Raw genomic sequence first — 10,634 nt, forward strand, 5'->3', positions numbered from 1 at the left:
ATTGCAATAAAATGCAATAATGGGCGATTAAAATATAGGATCTACCCCAAAATAGTATCAATAAAAACGTCAGCTCGGCTCGCAAAAAATAAGCCATCACCTGGCCCCAGATCACAAAAAATAGCGACGCTACGGGTCTCGGAAAATGCCATTTTTTTTTCACCACTTAAATAAAAAAAGAACCTGTACATGTTTGGTGTCTACGAACTTGTAATAACCTTGAGAATAATAATTTCAGCTCAGTTTTAGCATTCAGTGAACGTGGTAAAAAAAACAACTGTAGAATTGCATTTTTTTTGCAATTTCACCGCATTTGGAATTTTTTTCCCGTTTCCCAGTACACAATATGATAAAACCAGTGATGTTGTTCAAAAGCACAACTTGTCCCACAAAAAATAAGCCCTCACATGGCCATATTGACCAAAAAAATAAAAAAGCTATACCTCTGGGAACAAGGAGAGCAAAAAATGAAAATACAAAAATGAAAAATCCCAAGGTCCTTAAGGGGTTAAAGAAATGTGGAACTTTAAAACACAACTCCCTCTTATAATAATATTGTTTCACTACTGGTCTAGAGATAAAATGAAAGAAGGAAGGTCTTCGTTTAAGATCCCTCCATTATTCTATGTTTTGGTTCTATTGGCAAAGCATATGTTACTAGGCTGCTGGTTGGAACCTTCAATCCCGACTTTACAGGATTTCATCTCACAATTAAAAAATCTATTATATCTAGAAAGAATAGAAGCAGAAAAAATAAGAAACTCACGAGCAAATACTTTGTTAAATGGAAAAACTTTTATTGGAAAACACTGTAATCAAGAAGAAATCACATATTGTAACGTTTGTTAACTCTGTTTGGTGTCACACTGAGACATTGAGAGGGTCCCTAAGAAAACCCCTACAAGACCCAACAGATGATTCTGCAAATATTGTATGATACATAAGAATCTATTGGGAAAAGAAATAGATATTAGATCTCATAATGAGAAACCAACTTGCATAAAAGGTGTGAAATCGTTAGACAACGATTAATAATCAATAGCATGTAGATCAGGGAAAGGAAGGAGGAGGAGAATAAGAACAAATTAGAAAGGAAGGATTGGTCTATGTCACAGCGTATGGCTGAAAGCTCAAGAATCAACAGCTAGACCCATCTGGATTGATTGTTTCTTGTGTTTGTTTGGATGTGTTTTGAATTATCTTTACAAAAATACCAATAAAATATGTTTAAAAAATAATAATAATAATACTATGGGAGGCCATGAAGGCCTATGGTAGAGGAACACTTATAAGAGATATTATTAGATGCAAAGCTAAAACTAAAGAATTCACACAAGATCTCCAAAATGGGGTACAACAGGCTGAGGTGCAATACATCCTAAACCCGTCAGATGGTAATGGCCGGGAGTAAGAGGCAGCTCAGAGATTATTTCATGATCATCTTATCTCTAAGGCGGAAAACAAGCAGTTCTTTACAAAGCAAAAATATTTTGAACAGGGGGAAAGTGTGGGACATCTTCTTTCTACCGTAGATAAATCACAGGAGGGTCCAGAAAATGGAGACAACACATCAGGAAACAATAATGTGCTAAATGTCTTTCATACTTACTATTCTAGTATTTATGAATCAAGATTTAGAGGAAAAGAGGACGAACTTGGATTGTTTCTTGAGGATATAAAATTACCTAAGTTTAAAGAGGAAAGTAGCTCCTACCTAGGAAACCCACTGACAATGTCTGAACTTGAGGATGCATTACAGTCCCTTGCTAATGAAAAGTCACCCGGCTCTGATCGACTGCTATGTAAGAATATAAGGATCTCCTAATCCCTAAACTATTAGATACTTTTAATGAAGCATTAGAATCGGGTCACATGCCAAAATCTATGCTGTCATATCGTCCCATTTTTCTTCTATTGGTAGACACTAAAATTATTGCAAAGGCCCTGGCAAATAGATTATTTCACATTATTACAGAGATTATTCATCAGGATCAATCAGGCTTTATGCCAAACTGGTCCACAGCAATGAATTTACTAAGGCTTTTTTTGAATATTCATAAATCAGATGTAATAATAGGACATAAAGCTATTCTTTCTTTCTCTCGATGCGGTGAAATTATTCAATGGCGTAGAATGGAAATACCTGTGGGAGGTTCTGAAAAGGTTTGGGTGGGTCCCAAATTTCTATCATACATACAGGTTTTGTACTCAGGATCTCAGGCTAAAATAAGAACTAACGGTCTCTTATCTGCTACAATCACGTTGGGGAGGGGCACACGGCAGGGATGCCCCCAGTCTCCCTTCCTTTCCGCGATGGCCATTGAACTTGTGGCCTGTATGTTGAGTGCTAGTCCGGATATTGTAGGCTTTAAATATGGTATCTTAGATGAACGAGTTTCACTCTATGCTGACGATTTACTGATATATACAGGGTGGGCCTTTTATATGGATACACCTAAATTAAATGGGAATGGTTGGTGATATCAACCTCCTGTTTGTGGCACATTAGTATATGGGAGGGGGAAAACTTTTCCAGATGGTTGGTGACCATGGCGGCCATTTTGAATTCTGCCATTTTGGATCCAACTTTATTTTTTTCAATGGGAAGAGGGTCATGTGACACATCAAACTTATTGAGAATTTCATAAGAAAAACAATGGTGTGCTTGGTTTTAACATAACTTTATTCTTTCATGAATTTTTTACAAGTTTATGACCACTTATAAAATGTGTTCAAAGTGCTGCCCATTGTGTTGGATTGTCAATGCAACCCTCTTCTCCCACTCTTGACACACTGATAGCAACACCGCAGAAGAAATGCTGGCACAGGCTTCCAGTATCCGTTGTTTCAGATGCTGCATATTTTATTTCAAGCTAGGAAACATATTGCATCCAAATGGATTAACCCCTCACCTCCAGAAATGAGTGAACTCAAAAATAGGATAAATAATATCAGATTAGAAAAAGGGGTATATAAAAAACATAACTGAATGAATACATTTGAGAAAATATGGGGCTTAAGGTTGGATACACCTGGAATGCCATCAAGGGGGTTATTGTTGGAGAGACAATGACTTATAGGGGAAGGGGGGTATTGGCGAGGTCTAATGTTTCATTGTAATGTGTACTGGAATTCCTTAACATGTGGTATGGGTAATATAGCACACCTATATGTGTATAGGATTATAATGTTTATTACAACATTATGGTTATATAAAAGATTTCAAGAATGTGGAATGTTAATTGTAAGAAATAGTAACTGCAAGTTATCAGATGGTAATGGGCAAGCTGAAAGGATATAGAGGAGAGATGCATATATGTGATCCCTATGGTATGTTATTTTATTATTGTATGTACTGGTTTCTTGTTTTTTAAAAAAAATAAAAAAAAAAACTAATGAAAAAAATCTCAAATGTATTGGATTAAAAAGAAAAAGATTAGGAAAAAGGCTTCTCCCCTGTGTGAGTTCTCTGGTGATTAACCAAAGCTGATTTCTGATTAAAACATTTCCCACATTCTGAACATGAAAAAGGCTTCTCCCCTGTCTGAGTTCTCTGGTGCTTAATCAAATCTGATTTCTGGTTACAACATTTCCCACATTTTGAACATGAAAAAGGCTTTTCCCCTGTGTGGGTTCTCTGGTGAATAACTAAAACCGATTTATTGTTAAAACATTTCCCACATTCTGAACATGAAAAAGGGCTTCTCCCCTGTGTGAGTTCTCTTGTGGCAATCAAGAATCATTTTACGATTAAAACATTTTCCACATTCTGAACATGAAAAAGGCTTCTCCCCTGTGTGGGTTCTCTGGTGATTAACCAAAGCTGATTTATGGTTAAAACATTTCCCACATTCTGAACATGAAAAAGGCTTCTCCCCTGTGTGAGTTCTCTGGTGCTTAATCAAATCTGATTTCTGGTTACAACATTTCCCACATTCTGAACATGAAAAAGGTTTCTCCCCTGTGTGAGTTCTCTTGTGGCAATCAAGAGTCATTTTAAGATTAAAACATTTTCCACATTCTGAACATGAAAAAGGCTTCATCCCTGTGAGGGTTCTCTGGTGATTAACCAAAGCTGATTTCTGGCTAAAACATTTCCCACATTCTGAACATGAAAAAGGCTGCTCCCCTGTGTGAGTTCTCTTGTGGCTATCAAGAATCATTTTACGATTAAAATATTTTCCACATTCTGAACATGAAAAAGCCTTCTCCCCTGTGTGGGTTCTCTGGTGGCTAATAAATTCTGATTTCTGGTTAAAACATTTCTCACATTCTGAACATGAAAAACGCTTCTCCCCTGTGTGGGTTCTCTGGTGGTTAATCAAATTTGATTTCTGGTTACAACATTTCCCACATTCTGAACATGAAAAAGGCTTCTCCCCTGTGTGGGTTCTCTGGTGATTAACCAAAACCGATTTATTGTTAAAACATTTCCCACATTCTGAACAAGAAAAAGGCTTCTCCCCTGTGTGGGTTCTCTGGTGGTTAACCGAAACTGATTTATAGCTAAAACATTTCCCACATTCTGAACATGAAAAAGGCTTCTCCCCTGTGTGGGTTTTCTGGTGCTTCACAAAATCTGATTTCTGGTTAAAACATCTCCCACATTTGGAACAAAAAAATCTATTGTCCACTGTGTGAATTTTTTGATGTTTAAGAATAGAGTTTTCGAGGGTAAACCTATTTCCATTTTCTGAAAGTGAAAAAGTCTTCTTTGCTTTAGGAGCAGTTCGTTTTTTAATGCTTATTTTTTTATTTTGACTTTCCTTAGTAGTCTGTAATGAATCAGAAGACAGAACCTGTTTCAGAGGATCAGATGAAATATCTTTGCTGTGGAGGGATGATGGTATATCTGGAGTAATGATATTCACTTCAATTGTATCCTGTGGGATCTCAAGATAATCAGATTTAAAAATCTCCTGTCCCTCTGATCTCCTGGTACAGTCATCTGCCAAGAAAAAAAAACAATTATTAATTTTGAATAAAATATCCTTGAAATTTATATTTTTGAACATTTCTACTTAAAATGTCTGTAGAAATGACAAGTTATTGACAGAATAACAGTGAAACGTGAAAACCTCATAGGATGAACCAGTAGAGCGTGGTGTTCAACTGCTTGCTCATTCAGCCTCCAAAATATGGAATAAGACGCCATCAAAAAATGTTATGTAGGCGAAAATAATACCAATAAAAACTTCTACTCATCAATAACCCAATCCAGCAATATCCGCTCTCCCAAAGTCAAATCTCCCCCTCGCTTCTGAGTCTTGCGCCCAAACCACAATTATCATCCATGTATTTGGCATTACTATAGTGAGAAGAACCCACTTAATTTACGGTGTGTGTCTCCTGGAGCACAATCTGGGCACTATGTGTTGGGTATTAAAATAGTATATTTGCCATTTTCACTCTCCATTATCCACTGCATGCTAATTTCCAGAAGGTGCCTGTGGAGTCAAAATAGTCACTACTCCTATATATTAATTCACTGAGGGTTATAATTTCCAAAATGGAGTCACTTTATGGTTTTCTGCCATTTTGTCATATTAAGGTTTCTGTAAATGGTGTGTCCCATCTCCTCTGGGATCTGCTCCTGCGACGTCTGTTTCTGTGACGTCTGCTTCTGTCACCAGGAGCCACCTTAATCATTCTGCAGGTGGCACTGGTGATGAGGGACGTTAGAACCAGAAGCTCTGGGTGGCACAGAACTTGTCCAGCCACTACCATTAGGATGCCTGGGAGCTGTAGTACCATCCAGTCTGGCAGTATGGGTTGTGTGTGATGCAGATGGAGTAACCTCCTCCCTGCTTCAGCCAATTGGAAAGCACCGCACCCTACTAAAGCTGGAAGCATATTGCCGGGAGCTGCCAGATACAGCCTTGTTCTCCTCTGGTTCAGTCCTCTGTGCTCAGCTCCCGGCTTGTGGATTTGTTTCTTGTTGTGACCCCGGCCCGTTTACTGACTACTCTTGTGTCTTCTGATTTTGTATTTTCTCTGCCCTCCTGGTTCTGACCTGGCTACCGGACTATTCTTCTTGGGTTTAAAAGGTGATGAGCAAGGCAATCCCTGGGATCTGGAAAATGGAGTATATAGCGCCAAGTTTGTTTGTGGTAGCCATGTTTTGAGTTGCCAGGTGACCATGAACAGTGCCCCCAATACATTGTGTCTGCAATCTATTCCAGCAAGATCTGCCTTCAAATAGCTAAATGTTGCTCCTTCCCTTCTTAACCTGCCATGTGCCCAGACAGTAGTGTACAACCATATATAGGGCATTGTCACATTCAAGAGAAGTTGGAAAATAATTTGTAAGGTCCATTTGTTTCCTATTATCCTTTGTGAAGAATTCCAACACTTATCACCACATAAAGTGACAAATGTCAGATTTAAAAAATGGTAACAAAGAAAATGACGGCACTTCCACTACAAGAAATAGGTGTGAACAGGTGCTTACTAAGAGCAGCTACCTCCATATATAATGAACAAATAAAGTAGCACACTGTAACTCTGAGTATATAGATATGAAATATGAATAGCATAACCGCTGTAGAAAATAGAAATAAATGAAAAAAATTTTTGAAACATTTTTTTTAGCGCATGTAAATATGAATTATGGAAAATGAATAGCATTACTGCTGTAAATAAATGAGAAATTTTAGCGCATAAATTGGCCAATTCATGTGTACCTGACAGCCGCTGTAAGGCGTTTCCCGATGTCAGGACCTACCAATGTGAATACCTCTCTAAGAGACCTCCGTCTGCTTATGTGTGGGAAAGACAGATCCTGATGCATTTAAAACCACCTGCGGCATGGGGGTGGGGGTGGAGTGCTCAGTCAATGCTAAATCTAGTAACAAAGAAAATGACGGCACTTCCACTTCAAGAAATAGGTGTGAACAGGTGCTTACTAAGAGCAGCTACCTCCATATATAATGAACAAATACATTTTTTCATTTATTTCTATTTTCTACAGCGGTTATGCTATTCATATTTCATATTTCATATCTATATACTCAGTGTTACAGTGTGCTACTTTATTTGTTCATTATATATGGAGGTAGCTGCTCTTAGTAAGCACCTGTTCACACCTATTTCTTGAAGTGGAAGTGCCATCATTTTCTTTGTTACTAGATTTAGCGTTGACTGAGCACTCCACCCCCACCCCCATGCCGCAGGTGGTTTTAAATGCATCAGGATCTGTCGTTCCCACACATAAGCAGACGGAGGTCTCTTAGAGAGGTATTCACATTGGTAGGTCCTGACATCGAGAAACGCCTTACCGCGGCTGTCAGGTACACATGAATTGGCCAATTTATGCGCTAAGATTTCTCATTTATTTACAGCAGTAATGCTATTCATTTTCCATAATTCATATTTACATGCGCTAAAAAAAAATTTCTAAAATTTTTTCATTTATTTCTATTTTCTACAGCGGTTATGCTATTCATATTTCATATTTCATATCTATATACTCAGAGTTACAGATTTAAAAAATGGGGCCTGATTGGGAACAGAAAACTGGCTGCAGGAAGAGGTTAAATCAGAGTATTTTGGGCACTAACTACTATAGTAAAAAGCAGTGACTATAAACAATAACACATCTACTGAAATGATCAAACTCAACAGTCTCCATCAGTAAAAAAAGAGTAACAAGTATGGGGCTCGGTGGTTCTTCGTAATCTAAACTATCGTAAGGGCCAATATTTTCTGTCAGATGACTTTCAAGAAGAAATATTAGACATTGAAGGAGAACTTTTTATAAATAGTGCAGAGCTGAGGTGTCTTAAATTTAGCCCTCGGGCATTGGGAAGACGTAATGGAGACCTTCTTTTAAAGACTACCAGGAAGTTACAGAGGCAAATCCCACCACAATAAAGCTATCATACAAAATGAACCTGGAAAAAAATACAGAATAAAAGATATGTTACATCCCAAACAACAACGTATGTATGAGGGGAGAGCTCCAACACTAAACCGGAGTTGCACTCATTTATGATAAACCATTGGAGCTACTATGAGTCCTGACCAGGAGAGTAGAGAAAGTATTAGCACCCCCATTTCAGGAGAGATTGTGCAGTAATCTGAATTCCTTAGGATTGAAAACATAATGGAATTGATGACGTGGAGTGAATCCATGAAACCAGGGCTGGAGCCAACACATCTCCTGCAGACGGGAATAAATGTATATTACAGACATCAGCCGCGCACAGCTTAGAGATATATCATGGCACAGGTGTAATGTTTTCTGTATAGTTTATCACAATCCTGTTTGAAGTTAGTTGGTTTGACAAGAAATTGAAAAGTCAGGATAAAGGGAAACTCTGCTGTTATTCTACAGAAATTCACACTTGGCCTCACTGCACATTTAATGTTGTCGATCATAAAAGTGACGTTTAGCCAGAAAGACTGGACCTGGTCTTGTAGGGACCATATGAGGACATTCAGCAGCACAGAAGGGAGAGAAGGTAGATTCATCCAATAAGATATCAGGGATCTAGGAAGCCAACACCATCATTACCCTCCGCTTTCTCTAAGAGGTCCATCATAATTTTTCTTCAAGTGATTTTCTAACTTGTCAGCACATTCTGCGTACGCTGCCATTTGGCTTTGTAGTTTACAGATCTGGGCAGGTAACGGTCAGTGTCACCTAATCCCAGGGGGTAGGTGAATCCTCCAGGTTGTAAGTTCTATAGAAAAGGGCTTTCACAACTACACAAAGTAATGTGAACATTTTTGGATGGAGGAAAATGTTGTGATCTAGAGGTAAAATGCTGATCACACGATTGTGACATGGCTGGACTACACCACCGATAAAGCAGCCACAGCCAGTGACTGAGAAGAATCTGTGACTTTTCTGCATTTAGTGGTCACTACTCACCTGGGTAGTCATATGTAGGATTCTCCTCTTTACACCGCTTATCACCCCTCACATATGTCTCTGTAGTATCAATATGGGCCAGATCTTCACCCTGAAACAAATATTGTAAAAGTCACAGACAGATGGAAAAGTCACATCTATGATCAGCTCTAATCCTGCCATCTCCACCGTTCTCATTACACAAATATAAAACACATAATACTGGTGGATAAAACAAGACTAAGCACAAGACCTTCACAGCCACCTACACATCATAGGGGAGATCTCATGACACTTTCTCTCCATCTACCTGATGATCCTGAGGAACATTGGGATCTTCTTGTTTACAGTCCTGTGGAAGAAGAGGACGGGGACATCTCTCTGGTGTTGTCCTCTTACTGGATAGATCTGGAGGAAATATACAGGGACTGAATTCATTTTTTACACATAATTAGATAAGATAATTATAGGCTGTGTGTATTTAGTCCTGTCTATTACCTGGTGATGTGAGGGGCTGGGGAACCTCCATCATGACGTTCTTGTACAGATCTTTGTGTCCTTCTAAATACTCCCACTCCTCCATGGAGAAATAGACAGCGACATCCTGACACCTTATAGGAACCTGACACATACAATGATACCGTCATCCCCTCGATCCCTTCATAGCGTTACTGTATAATGTCCCAGCAGTGTCACCTCTCCAGTCAGCAGCTCAATCATCTTGTAGGTGAGTTCTAGTATCTTCTGGTCATTGATGTCCTTATGTATCAGGGGGTGAGATGGAGGCCCTGTGATTGGGCTCAGGGGTCTTCCCCATCCCTCAGACACAGGGTCCTGACAGCGCCCACTAGAGGTCTTCTTCACTACTGTGTAATCCTGGTTATGGAGAGACACATTAATAAATCTCACTCCAGACATTTCCAGAGTCCTCACCTCTCCAGTTCTGTCCATCTGTTATTCCCATATATAAGAATGATGTAATGTGACGTCATCAGAATCTCTCACCTCTCCAGTAAGCCGGAAGAGGATCTCTAGGGTGAGGTGTAATATCCTCTCCACCATCTTGTCTCTGTCCATATCCATCCTTGATAGGTGATTCAGAAAAATTCTCTTAATATAGAAGATCTTCACTGAGAGAATCCGATATTGTAGAGACCTGAATGAGAAGAAGATGAGCCGATGTAACATCATAAAGATCCTGTGTAATAATACAATTACTGGAGACAATAAGGGAAATATATCAGAAGATGTGTAGATGTTGTACAATAAGGGAAATATATCAGTAGATGTTGTATTCTCTAGTCTTTTATGGACTGGAACACAGGTTGAATTGATGACTTAGACATCTCCTCCATACTTCCAATCACTGGCTAAGTTGACCACTGCTTCAGTAAGAATCACCCAGAAACCCAAGCAGCAATGGTATTTTTATTATTTTACAACATTCTGCTTTTGTCCCTGACGTACTAATAAAACCTATATATTTTAGGCCACAGACAACAAGCAGTTTCTTCCTCGGAGTCTGAAGCTGAATACGTGTCTTATAGACTCATCTTCCATAAAGCTAATTCTCGTCATATACATTACACATGACACGAGAAATAACAACTTCATGATGAGGACGACATCTTCATCTTCTAATGCGGCTCTAGAAACAAATTTGGCCAGAGTCCGTCGCTGACCTCATCATCACCGGCCGTCTATATGAATGTTTCCCGTCTTTCCCAGGTTATAATCTTTTATCACGTTAGATCTCATTTATAAGAGCTTGTTTGTAAGA

At 38.8% G+C, this 10,634-nt stretch overlaps 1 protein-coding gene across 1 annotated transcript; it reads right to left on the minus strand.

Annotated features, from left to right (window-relative positions):
* Positions 1–3,533: 3,533 nt before the first annotated feature.
* LOC141194325 (uncharacterized) lies at positions 3,534–10,414 on the minus strand. Its single transcript, XM_073662227.1, has 4 exons — positions 10,391–10,414; positions 9,551–9,730; positions 9,353–9,476; positions 3,534–4,948 (listed from the first exon to the last, which is right to left on the minus strand). Exons 1-4 carry the CDS (start codon positions 10,412–10,414, stop codon positions 3,666–3,668), a joined length of 1,611 nt encoding a protein of 536 aa, XP_073518328.1. The 3' UTR covers positions 3,534–3,665.
* Between the last annotated feature and the right edge of the window lie 220 nt (positions 10,415–10,634).

This window comes from Phyllobates terribilis, unplaced genomic scaffold, assembly GCF_046119375.1.
Source record: "Phyllobates terribilis strain yellow unplaced genomic scaffold, ASM4611937v1 Scaffold_69__1_contigs__length_7402412, whole genome shotgun sequence".
Taxonomy (NCBI): Eukaryota; Metazoa; Chordata; class Amphibia; order Anura; family Dendrobatidae; genus Phyllobates; species Phyllobates terribilis.

Excerpts from the sequence above, each read along its gene's own strand:
- LOC141194325 (XM_073662227.1), bottom strand. The coding sequence starts at position 10,414 with ATGGAAGATGAGTCTATAAGACAC. Across the intron at positions 9,477-9,550 it reads TTGAGCTGCTGACTGGAGAG|GTTCCTATAAGGTGTCAGGA; the intron begins GTGACACTGCTG and ends TGTATGTGTCAG. Across the intron at positions 4,949-9,352 it reads CCAGCCCCTCACATCACCAG|ATGACTGTACCAGGAGATCA; the intron begins GTAATAGACAGG and ends TTTTCTTGGCAG.